This window comes from Bubalus bubalis, chromosome 15 (assembly GCF_019923935.1).
Source record: "Bubalus bubalis isolate 160015118507 breed Murrah chromosome 15, NDDB_SH_1, whole genome shotgun sequence".
Lineage (NCBI taxonomy): Eukaryota > Metazoa > Chordata > Mammalia > Artiodactyla > Bovidae > Bubalus > Bubalus bubalis.
Window position 1 is genome coordinate 3,088,332 of NC_059171.1, and position 13,749 is coordinate 3,102,080.

General features: G+C 38.4%; 1 protein-coding gene across 1 annotated transcript; it reads left to right on the forward strand.

Annotated features, from left to right (window-relative positions):
* Positions 1 to 3,154: 3,154 nt before the first annotated feature.
* Positions 3,155 to 4,982, forward strand: LOC123464937 (lymphokine-activated killer T-cell-originated protein kinase-like). The gene has a single exon (XM_045162769.1). It carries the CDS (start codon positions 3,308 to 3,310, stop codon positions 4,274 to 4,276), a length of 969 nt encoding a protein of 322 aa, XP_045018704.1. The 5' UTR covers positions 3,155 to 3,307; the 3' UTR covers positions 4,277 to 4,982.
* Positions 4,983 to 13,749: the final 8,767 nt, after the last annotated feature.

Below are 13,749 nucleotides of genomic sequence, written 5' to 3' on the forward strand. Positions count from 1 at the left end.
CTGCAAAATTAGTAGCGAAACAAAACCATTAATGATTATGCAATTTAGAACTCACATTCTTTTCAAGTTGCTTGACATAGTCATTTTGTAATAGTAGCTTTCCTGGATCAAATATAGATACAATTATTTCAAGAAGCAAACTGTATTTACAGGTATTTTTCATCACTACACATCAGAATTTTTCCATACGTACCAATATTTTAGAGCAATGTATACCCAAGATGATTGTTTTGTGCTGTGCTGTGGCTAGTGGCTCAGTTGTGTCTGACTCTTTGTGACTACATGGACTGTAGCCTGCCAGGCTCCTAGGTCCTTGGGATTCTCCTGGCAAGAATACTGAAATGGGTTGCCATGCCCTCCTCCAGGGAACCTTCCCAAACCAGGGATCGAACCCAGGTCTCCCACATTGCAGGCAGATTCTTTACCATCTAAGCCACCAAGGAAGCCCAAGATGATTGTCTTAAATAAGATTAATAATTTTGTCTGTGCAATTGAGGGATTGTGATTTAATATGTGTAAGTGATGTGGCAGGAACCCATAGAAAATGAAAGGCCACATCTTGAATAGCATTCAAAATCTGGAAGTTCTTGATTATTTAATTTTTCCACAGAATCCACTGACTTGTATTCCTATAACAAGTAATGCAGTAAGTATGACTGAGGTAAAACCCCATTTACTGTATCTAATAATTCAGAATGAAATGCATCAACAAGTGCTTGATCTCATCAGCCAATATTTCCTCAATTAAAGGATTATTTCCTATTAATGGAAGCAGATTCTAAGTTATTAAAATGACACACTGTGCCTGGCAATGGTAAATACTTCACATGAAGGCACTAAAATCAAACTGTGAAATAAGCAAAAAACAGAACAGAAGTTTCCCATCAGTTCCCATTCCATTCTTTCATTAATCACCAAAACTTATGATTTTCATGTACTAATCACAGTGTTTTTGACAGTGAACAAATATGCAGATAAGCAAATCATTAACATGAATGCTTGTAATCTAGAAAAAGAGACACACAAAGAAATCAATAAAACTAATGCAATGTGGTAACTATTTTGTGATGCTGGAGAAGACTCTTGAGAGTCCCTTGGACTGCAAGGAGATCAAACCAGTCCATCCTAAAGGAAATCAACCCTAAATTTTCATTGGAAGGACTGATGATGAAGCTCCATTACTTTGGCCACCTGATGTGAAGAGCCCACTCATTGAGAAGACCCTGATGCTGGGAAATATTGAGGGCAGGAGGAGAAGGGGATGACAGAGGATGAGATGGGTGGATGGCATCACCGACTCAATGGACATGAGTTTGAGTAAACTCCGGGAGTTGGTGATGGCCAGGGAGGCCTGGCGTGCTGTAGTCCATGGGGTCGCAGAGAGTCAGACATGACTGAGCAACAGAAAAACAATGTGGTAACCATCTACTTGTTTTTATTGGGAGGAAAAGAAGGATGAAAACAACTTGGGATTGTCAAAGGACCTTAAAATATAGAAGAGTTGGATCATGAAACATAAGCAGATTTTTTTTCAGATGGGATAATTCAGATGAGATTTCAGATATTTTAAATGGGATATTCAGATATTTTAAAGCCCACTATTATGCATCAAATAAATTATAACATGCAAAACCCAGTTTAAGAAAAATTAGGTATCCACAAACATGGCAAAGAGAAATGATATAATTGCAAATTCCTTTAACAGTTCAGTCTGAATCCAAAACCTAAATTGCCAAATCAGTAAAATCCCCTGAGAGGGAGGTGGTGAGAAGTGTGAACCATTGATGTCCCTTCCTGATCTATAATTTGAGGGCTCCCAAGCTGCTGTTTTAGACAGAGCTTTTCAAGAAAATTATATAAATTTTAGTTATATTAAAGTATCATCTAAGCAAAAGATTTATAACATGGTTAGCCCTCTTATGCTACAGCATCCTTCACATTTTTCAATCAGAAACATGCATATTTGAGACAACTCAATTTCTCTCAAGATTTCCACTTGACAGCTGGGGCTCATTTCCTCATAACAACTGACAGCAAACAATTAAAGAAGTGTGGGTCATGCTTTTTATTAATTAATACTTAACATAAATAGATGTCAATTTACCAATAATCAAAACATTCTTCCATGAGATCTACTCACAGGTAATCAAAATTATTTTTATTTTATAATGAAGCATAGCTGAGTATCAATATTGTATTAGTTTCAGGTGTACAGCAAAGGAATTCAGTTATGCATATGCATGTGTCTATTATTTTCTAAAAAAAATTTTTTTCCCATTTAGGTTACTAGAGTATATTGAGCAGAGTTCCTTGTGCTATACAGTAGATCCTTATTGGTAGAAGTGTATACATATCAATCCCCAAATCCCAAAATCTAAATTCTCCCAAGATAGCAAATTCTAGAGTCACTATTCACATTTCTTGTTCAGATGGGTATGGTTATACCAATATTCGGAAGAGATATTTCCAAACTCTGTCTTGTTTTTTTCTTTATTCAAGTCTTTGACCACAAGATGTCTCAAAGAAAAAATATCACATAGAAAACTCTAAAACATTATAATTCATCTTTTCAGTCAGTCAGTTCAGTCACTCAGTTGTGTCTGACTCTGTGACCCCCTGGACTGCAGCACGCCAGGCCTCCCTGTTCATCACCAACTCCCGGGATTTACCCAAACTCACGTCCATTGAGTCGGTGATGCCATCTAACCATCTCACCCGCTGTTGTCCCCTTCTCCTCCTGCTTTCAATCTTTCCCAACATCAGGGTCTTTTCAAATGATTCAAATTCATCTTTTACAATCATATTAATAAATATGGAATTTATCCTCTAATAAAATGAGAACAAATCAAAAGAGGGTTCAAAAAAAGGTGACACACCTAACTTCTTAGAGAAAATGTCACAGGAATAGATTTTGCTCTTGTGTAGTGAGTAATTTTAACCTTCAATTTAAGTAAGTTATCATTTTAAAATTACATAATGTAAATGCATTATGTATAAATAAACATGCAAATAAGCAAAAATTCTGTGAATAGATAAATTTAATGCCTGTGTCCTTCACATCAAATTTACAAAATAAATAATTTATTGGCTTACAGTAACCAAAAAGGATGATCTCTCTGTGTCTTAAGAGAGTCAAGAGTTATAAATAGACGGTTGCCGAGTCCGTGTGTTGGCAGGTCGGACCCCATCCCCTCACCCCAGCGGGCGCGGAGTGTTGGGGGCTGCTCGGGACCAGTTTTCAAGACAGCCTTTCCCTGGACATCTCGTCGTCCCATCTCGTGGCTCTGGACCTTAAGCAATTATTACAATGGAAGAAACCAATAATTTCAAGACACCAAGCAGATTATCTGAAAAAAGGAAATCTGCATTATGTTTAACTCCATGTATAAATATTCCTGCCTCTCCATTTATGCAGAAGCTTGGCTTTGGTACTGGGGTAAATGTCTACCTTATGCAAAGATCTCCAAGAGGTTTGTCTCATTCTCCTTGGGCTGTGAAAAAGATTAATCTTAGATGTAATGATGATTATCAGAGTATGTATCAAAAGAGACTAACTGATGAAGCTAAGATTTTGAAAAGCCTCAATCATCCAAACATTATAGGTTACCGTGCTTTCACTAAAGCTAGCGATGGCAGTCTGTGTCTTGCTATGGAGTATGGAGGTGAAAAGTCTCTGAATGACTTAATAGAAGAACGAAATAAAGATAGCCGAGATCCTTTTCCAGCAGCCATAATTTTAAAAGTTGCTTTGAACATGGCAAGAGGGTTAAAGTATCTGCACCAAGATAAGAAACTGCTCCATGGAGATATAAAGTCTTCAAATGTTGTTATTAAAGGCGATTTTGAAACAATTAAAATCTGTGATGTAGGAGTGTCTCTTCCATTGGATGAAAATATGACTGTGACTGACCCTGAGGCCTGTTACATTGGCACTGAGCCTTGGAAACCTAAGGAAGCTCTGGAGGAGGATGGTATTATTACTGACAAAGCAGACATATTTGCTTTTGGTCTTACTCTCTGGGAAATGATGACTTTATCTATTCCACACATTAATCTTCCAGATGATGATGATGAAGATAAAACTTTTGATGAAAGTGATTTTGATGATGACGCATACTATGCAGCTTTGGGAACTAGGCCACCTGTTAATATGGAGGAACTGGATGAAACATACCAGAAAGTAATTGAGCTCTTCTCCGTATGCACTAATGAAGATCCTAAAGACCGTCCTTCTGCTGAGCGCATTGTTGAGGCTTTAGAAGTGGATGTCCTGTGATCAACTTATACCCATGACTGCTGGAGCCTCAAGTATGGCTCACGTATATAGCTGTTCTGTTTACCATGATACATTTATGTACTTATTATGATGATCCATAATTATTAGATGGAAGTGGCCTATTTTAGGACCACAGATAGCACCTTATTAACATTTGAACAACTGTTTCTATTATAAAGGTAGTTCATGTATGCTTATGTTAATTAGCATTAGAAATTGTAGAGGGTTTTCTATAAAGTTTAAGAAACTACTAAAAAATTTGAACTTGTTTATATAGATTTAAAATAGTGCTGTAAAAACTTATGTCTAACAATTTGGGCAGAGTGAGTTTTATTGATGATCTTTCTCAGATGTTCTCTCTTAATGGATCTACTGAAATGAGCACTTTGTGTATTACAAAATAAGTCTACATTTCCTTACCTCTTAAAACCTTTTGCTGGCCATTCTTGGTTGATGTGCTTATTAAATAGGGTCACTGAGACCAGAGACCTGGGATATGGCTCACAAGAGGAGTTCCCTGGGTATATCCAAACATTTTTGGTTAAGGCTTGTCTTGTTCCAGAGCTTTGGTTTTTGCTTTAATTTGTTGAATGAATATTCTGTACTGGTATCTTTAATATTTTTATTTACTGATCTAAAGCATATCACAGTATTGGTGTAAATAAAACTCTAATAGGACAACATAGAATAAAGGACATGTCAGTTACCCGAAGGTGTGTTATCCTATTTTGTACTCCATTGTATTGAGTCTTGTCATTAAACTTTTTGAGTGTGAGTGTTGTCATTAAACTTACTGAATGAAAAAAAAAAAAAAAAAGAGTTATAAATAAAAATAGGCATAAATAGCTCTTGCTTCATTAAAAATCTGCAAGACAATGAGGCTAAACAGCGTCATTCTTGGAACCTTGGACACAGGGGCAATGAACAAAGTGATTTTTGTGTACTTAGGTCTCAGAAACGTTCAAATGACAAACGCAACCAGGAGATGTGGGTGCCCAATGGTGTTTATGACAAATAAAAACAGACAATGTTGTTGCCATTGAGAGTTAAACTAGCCTTTAGACACAAGTGAAAATCCACTCTGTGGACCTCTGGATGCATCTCAGGGATACATTGAAAAGGATACAAGTCCTGTGCTCATAGGTTAAAGCAAGAATCAGAGAATTTTGAAAATTTTGTTATCAATCTACCTTCTCTCACGGTTTGATGAGGTCTGGAGAAACTGGATAGTTTAATTTCACAATAATATTTTTAAAAGGATATACACAGAAAAAAAGACTAAATGTTGATGTTTTGCTGAAAGTTTTCACTTTTGCCTCAGGTTCAAAGGATTTGTTAACAAAATAAGCCACTCATTCTGTACAGGTAAATATTACAAATATTTATTAGTGAATTATCTAGCTTACTTTCAATATACTAACATTAAAGGAAAAGAGAAACTGCAGAGGATACATCACCAAACTGGATTTTGACCAACATTCAGACTCAGACAGTGCTGAGAAGTCCCATGACCCAGCACACCTGGAGTCCCGATTGGAAAAGGTCCCAGTCAGTATATTCGCTGCATAGGTGAGACTTCGAAGATTGCAGTTTGGGATTCCCAGTTATAATCCCAGGATGCAAACTGATATCATCATCAATCTGAGAGCAAGTTGCAGGTCTGATTTCATGTCAGTGTGTAAAACTTGGAACGTACTTAAGCCCAGGGCTTGGTGGCCAGCACACCTCCAGGGCCTCAGCAATCTCAAGTTTCATCCCCTGCCCCCATCTTATCTTGGTGCTGCAACCCTTGCACTCAGAGCAGTGACTGTCACTCAGGGTCAGGGCAGTGTCCAGGCAGGTTAGAAGCAAGGTCAGAGGCCCAGTCTGCTTTGTCTCTGAAGCCTAAGCTGCTGCTGCTGCTGCTAAGTCACTTCAGTTGTGTCCGACTCTGTGCGACCCCATAGACGGCAGCCCAACAGGCTCCCCCATCCCTGGGATTCTCCAGGCAAGAACACTGGAGCGGGTTGCCATTTCCTTCTCCAAAGCCTGAAAGGGAAAAGTGAAAGTGAAGTCACTCAGTCGTGTCCGACTCTTAGCGACCCCATGGACTGCAGCCTACCTACCAGGCTCCTCCATCCATGTGATTTTCCAGGCAAGAATACTGGAGTGGGGTGCCATTGCCTTCTCTGGAAGCCTAAGCAAGACTACTAATTTCCCTAACAATCAATCCAATTTATTATTCCTCTATATCTTTAACAATATGACTCCTAATATACTTCAGAAGAAAATATGAAATATTTATAGTTTTAAAGGAAGAACTGACTCCATGTTGGAGTTGCTTCTTTAACTTTTGCTTCCTGTTGCTTTTGCTCCCTAAAAGGATACTGTCTCTACAAAATGGTCTGCCTTGGGAAACCCAGCCCCTCTGCCTAAATGTTAAACAAAAATGCCTTTTTCAGGACCTTGTCCACCTGTGGATGGCCACAGGATGGAAGAAATTAACATATCCCCTCTCCAAGGCTAGTCATTCTAGGAGATATTTGCAAGATTAAAGATAGTGCAAGGTTTTTACATTGTTTCCTCACCTTCCCCATCTCTGTTCTATGAAAGAACCTGGCATCCAGAGCCCGATAAGATAATTTTGAGACATCAGTCTTCCATCTTCTCGCTCTGTCTGATTTCCAAATAAAGTTGTATGCCTTGACTCAGCGCCTCATCTCAGATTTGCCTGTTGTGCTGTGAGCAGAGTGAGCTTGGGCTTGGTAACAGCAGCACTGAAGGTCAATACAGGACAATTTCCACTATGTTCATCTCTGTCTGTCTTTGATTGTATTGTTACAAGATCTCATGGTCTCACAGTCATCATAATCTCAACAACAAATATTCCATCATATCAACTTACAGATGACAATAATCAGATTATGTAAATAAAAAGACACTCTTTTTGCAACGCTGTAGTTATTAACAAACTTGGATTTGAAAACAATTATCCCATACATAAAGCAGAAAAGTAAATCAAAAACATGAGTTTTGCTGGCAAAAAAACTTAATTTCAAATAATGACAGAATAACTTCCTAAATCTGTAAATATACACAAATTAGCCATCTAGAAAATGGTGATAATGATAGGAAACTTGTCGAGTGGCTCTGAAGTTTCGTGTTGAGACAACACATGTGCACGTTGCATTTATCAGTGTGTTGGCCCCACAGTAAGCATTCAAAAACCCGCTGTGCCCTTTAGTCCCTCTTAAGTTAATTGTTAACCTCACATGGATTCCTAAGTTTGCCCACCAAGTGTGCAGTACTTTCCGGGTCCAGTCTGACCCCATTCTCCGCTCTCTTTGTCCAGAGCGCCTGTTCCCCACTCTCAGAGCTGATGACCATGCTTTCTATTCACTAAGAAAATACAAGCAGATACAGTAAGTTCCACAAATTTTACCAATACGGTTTCACGCCAGTCTACACCAGTACCTAGATACCCTACATATGCTCCTGTTACTATGGTTGAGGCATTGAGGCAATTATGCTTCAAGAAAAGACAATACTTTCTAACTGTACACTAGTTCCCTACTGGCAATTCAGAGAAATCCCTCTGGTACTTGTCCCTCCTCCTCTATATCATCAATTGTCCTATTCCTGTATTCCTCTACACCTCAAGTCAAATGAGAAATCTATGCCTACCCATCACAAGAGGACTTCCCTCGTAGCTCAGTCAGTAAAGAGTCTGCCTGCAACGCAGGAGACCCGGGTTCAGTTCTTGGGTTGGGAAGATCCACTGGAGAAGGGATAGGTACCCACTCCAGTATTCTTGGGCTTCCCTGGTGGCTCAGATGGTAAAGAATCTGCTTGCAATGTGGGAGATTTGGGTTTGATCCATGTGCTGGGAAGATCTCCTGGAGAAGGGAAAGGCTACCCACTCCACTATTCTTGCCTGGAAAATCCCATGGACAGAGGAGCCTGGCGGGCTACAGTCTATGGGGTTGCATGGGTCGGACACGACTGAGCAACTAACCACACAGCACATTACAAGAGTCCTGAGAATGTGAGTTACGTCATTTCCTCTCAATCATGCTACCTTGAGATCAATTAGTGGGTTTTTTGCAATCTTCTTTCTACTGAAACCGGTATTTTCAAGCCAGCGTTGATCTCCATTTGGTGAATCAAATAGTCAATTCTCAGTATCCATCATATGTGATTTTTAGCAGCATTTGGTTGATCACAAATTCTTTCTTAAAATATCATCTTCACGCAGCTTCCTGTTTCGGATGTGAGGGAAGATTTTGTTTTCACTTCTGTTTTGGTTTTTCCTGACCACACAGGATATGCCTTCTTAGTCTGCTTTAACGGTTCTCAGTCCCAGATCCTGATACTGAAAAGACCTCACCTTTTAAACATTTGATTCCATGAACGACATAGTCCTGCACACGACTGCCTGCTGCCCCTGTGTTTGAATTTCCAAGTGTAACTTGTAACTCATCCTTGTTCAGACTGACTCTGATCTGCCCTCGGGCCCTAAATCCTTCTCATGCAGTCTCACATTTCTGTGGCCACAACTCCATTCCTTCAAATATCAATACTTAGTCCCAACACATTGGAGTCATCCTTGACTCCTTTCATGCCATCATCCACTCTGAGATTATGGTGCCTCTACATTTAAAATATAACCTTATGAACATTGAAGATACTATGTTCAGTGAAATAAGTTAGAAAAAGACAGATGCTGCATGCTTTCACCTACATAGAGAATCTAAAAAAAAAATAATCCTAAAAATATAACAAATTAGTAGTTACCAGGGCACAAGGTGAGTGAAGTGGATGAAGGCTGTCAAACGGTACCAAATTCCCTTTGATAAATAAGATAAATAATTTCTGGAGGTACACATGGTGATCACAGGTACGGATACCTTGCTTTCTATATTTGAAAGTTCCTAAAAAAACATATTTTAAAAGTTCTCATATGCATATACACACAGAAGTAACTACATAAGATGTTAGATATCTTGATTAACCTGATTGTAATAGCTCTTTTTGAATTAGGTAAATTATTATGTTAAGAATTGATACTTTTGAACTGTGGTGTTAGAGAAGACTCTTGAGAGTCCCTTGGACTGCAAGGAGATGCAACCAGTCCATTCTGAAGGAGATCAGCCCTGGGATTTCTTTGGAAGGAATGATGCTAAAGCTGAAACTCCAGTACTTTGGCCACCTCATGCGAAGAGTTGACTCATTGGAAAAGACTCTGATGCTGGGAGGGATTGGGGGCAGGAGGAGAAGGGGACGACAGAGGATGAGATGGCTGGATGGCATCACTGACTGGATGGACGTGAGTCTGAGTGAACTCCAGGAGTTGGTGATGGACAGGGAGGCCTGGCGTGATGCGATTCATGGGGTCACAAAGAGTTGGACATGCCTGAGTGACTGAACTGAACTGAACTGAACTGATTGTGTTGTACATCTTAAGCTTGCACAATATTATATGTCAATTATGTTTCAATAAAGCTGGAAAAACTGAAATAAGTAAACACAATAAAATAAAATCTTAATTCTTTTCCCCATCTACCATCCCCCCATTACAGTTAGTAAGATTAACCTAGTAACTTCCTATCTGGTCTTAAGGGTTCCAGTCTTTCTTAAAATATATTTCCAAGACAGAAGTTAAAATTGATCTTGCTGAAATTTAAGGGATGCTGCATCATTCTTCTAATCAAACTCTTCTTGGAGCCTCTCATCTTGTAATTCAAAACAAAAATCACACAATGGCCTACAAACCACTTCGGAAACTAATTCCATTAAACATCTCTGAAAGTGAAAGTAAAAGTCTCTCGGTCATGTCCGACTCTTTGTGACCCCATAGACTGTACAATCCATGGAATTCTCCAGGCCAGAATACTGGAGTGGGCAGCCTTTCCCTTCTCCAGGGGATCTTCCCAACCAGGGATCAAATCCAGGTCTCCCACATTGCAGGCAGATTCTTTACCAGCTGAGCCACAGGGAAGCCCTATTATGCATGTCTGCTCTTCCACTGTTTACTTAAATAAATACCTGATTTCCTCTTCACTTTGTACTTGCTGTTCTCTCAGCCTGGAATTCCTTTATCCCAGCTGATCCATCAGGCCCACTCCCTCACAGCTTCCTGGTTTTCACTTAAATCTCAATAACCCAGTGAGGACTTAGCTACTGTATTAAATATGCATCCACCTAACAACATCCATTACCCCTTTAGCATTTATGTTTCTCTAGAGCAATTGCCATTATCTAACCTGCTCTATGTTTTCTTACTCATTTGGCTGGCTCAATCGGAGAAGGAAATGGCAACCCACTCCAGTATCTTTGCCTGGAGAATCCCAGGGACGGGGGAGCCTGGTGGGCTGCAGTCCATGGGGTCACTAAGAGTCAGAGACGACTGAGCGACTTCACTTTCACTTTTCACTTCCATGCACTGGAGAAGGAAATGGCAACCCACTCCAGTGTTCTTGCCTGGAGAATCCCAGGGACGGGGGAGCCTGGTGGGCTGCTGCTATGGGGTCGCACAGAGTCGGACACGACTGAAGCAACTTAGCAGCAGCAGCAGCAGACTCCCAATAGAATTTAAACTATTAAAAGGTAGTGATTTGAAGCTTTTAAATTCACTGATGTCATCCATAGCCTAGAAAATGCCCTACCTTGTAGGGGATCTGCAGTAGATATTCACAGAGTAAATTATTTAAATATAGAATTTCAGTCTTTTCTAAAGTTTATAAAGAAAATCATTAATCATTATGCCAACATACTTTAAAAATTCCTGATATTAGAAGGGTTTATATATTTTCTATTTCAGAAGTGTTATCAAATATTCTGGTCAAGACCACAGGACAAGTTAGTAGCTGAGACAAAAATCTGAACTCATATTTAAGAATTTCTAGTTAGGGATCCCTTCAATGATAGAAAGCTTTCTATTGAAAATGAACACCTTTCAAAAGTTCAGAAAGCACTGATAGGACCTAGAATTATTAATATGGAGGTATCTCTATTTCAATTTGGAACATAAATTGGAGATATTTTTAGAGCCTTCAAATGAAGATAATAATTAGGAAATATGGGATAAGAACTAAGAATGATGGTAAAGAGTGTATGCTTTAGATATGTATGCTTTAGATTTATAAACTGTATTTGCATAGATTTATGTCACAGTCTTTGTAGACTAGGACCTGGGGACTGGAGTTGATGAGAAGAGGGACACAGGGGACCCAAGTCTCGAGTGAAACAAGAGTGTTTTATTTGCAGAAACACCTGTTTATATATCTTCATACAAGGCAGCTTTAGGCAGTAAAAACATTGAACAAAAACAAAGCCAGGCAAATAACAGTCTTCAAAGGGCCAGAAAGTATTCTATATCTTGAGTAAGAGGGGCATAACTGAATAGATTACATTTAAGTAAGGCCACTGAAGGCAGTCACTGAAAGGAATCCAAGAAGGTGCCCTCTCTTATGATCTCAGTCCTGAGAACTGTGTGCAGCTCTGCTCACTCCTGTTTTCCAGAAACTGATAAGGAATAGAGAGTCCTTGAGAAACAGCACACAAAAGAAAATAATAACATATTGGATCCCTTAAAGCTGAACGTCCCCCGGCAGATTTGATTAAAAAACAAAAAAATAGAAGTAGATGAAAGGAGAGCTTCCCAGGTGGCACTAGAGGTAAAGAACCCCCCTACCAATACAGGATCATAAGAGACTTGCATTTGATGCCTGGGTGGGGAAGATGCCCTGGAGGAGGGCATGGCAACCCAGACCAGTATTCGTGCCTGGAGAATACCACGGACAGAGGAGCCTGGTAGGCTACAGTCCTTAGGGTCTCAAAGAATCAGACACGACTGAGCAACAGCAACAGATCAGAGGAGACACATCAAATGCAAAAAGACTAAAGCCTTTGGTAAAATTTTGTTACATTACAACTTTAGAAGGAGTCAACAATTTATTGGCCAGAGGAATAATCGAAAAGTATTTAGCTACTGGATATCTAATATGGCCAGTGTCAAGAAGTTGGCTATGAGAAATAGTACAGAGAAGGATATACAATGATGTGGGCAGCAGTAGTTCAGTGGAATGGTCATGAGAAAATTGAGTCAATTACTTTGACAAGGAAAACGAGAGAATGGATTCTGCAAATATATCCAAGACGTTCAAGTTAGTGCCTGTGTTTTTGTTTATTTTTTTATCATTTTATTTTGTAAATGTCCTTTACAACTAAGGGTTTGTTACAGACTGAATGTTTATACTTCCCCAAAATTCAAATGCTGAAATTTTAACACTCAATATGATGATATCGAGAAGTAGGAGATTTGGGAGATATGTAAGCCATGAAGAAGAGACCTTCCTAAATAGGTTAAGTGCCCTTATCAAAGAGATACTAGAGGGCTTTCTTGTCCTTTCTGCTAGGTGAGGACACAGCAAGAAGTCTGCAACTTAAAATAGGGTTTTCTCCCTGTTTTATATTTCCTGCTTATAAAACTATGGGAAATAAATTTCTGCTGTTTATAAACCACCCTATCTATAGTGCTTTGTTATAGCAGCCTGGACTGATTTAGAATATAACTCTCTAATTTCCAAGTCAAAATTTGGAGTTGTCAGATTCTGAAAATTGCCAGAAAATTAGTAACTAAAACCATATTATAAAAATAAAACTGTAGAAGGCATCAATCATTTAAAAAAAATAGATACAAAGAAAAATAGAACCAGATTATTATCTATTTAATATTACTGGTGAAACTGTCAGAGGGATTTTGTGCCGTTAATTATTGATACACCTATGTTCTATGATTGACATTTTGAGAGGATTGACCATTCCTGATAATATATTCACTTAGGACAAGAGTTGACAGAACTGAATATGGTGCTTCAGCTGCTTTAAAATTATCCCAAGAAGTGTCGTAATACATAATATTTATATTTGATTTTAGACAAGTTATACATGAACAATTTGTTTCATTAGTACAAAGTGCTTAACATTATTCCCTTCTATGATATGGAGAACTCATCCAACAAGATTATTAGGATTTAAAAATTCATTATTAAATTTAGAAACAACCTAAAAACTCTTCCAGATTCACATTTTATCTGTTTTGGTAGAATAATGCAACAGTGAAATTGACTTAAAAATTCTATTACCATAGACACTTTCACTCTATCTCACACTCTCATGCATTAAAATGATATAACAGTATACAAAAAAAAATTCCTAAAAATTATATAATGTCACAATTATTGGGCCAAAGTTTAATATAGATAATTTTTATTATAATTACTATAGGATGGTCAAAGTTTGTGTGTTAAAGAGCAAAAATTTGTCATTTCCCCCCTAAAATTAAATGGTGTCTTATTTTCAGTGATTAAAAATGCAGCCATTATTTTCATTATACATAGCATATCTCATATATTAAAATCATTCAGCTACAATATTCTTTAGGTTTGTTAGAATTTCAAGGTGATAATAGAATGCAATGCAAATAGTTCTAT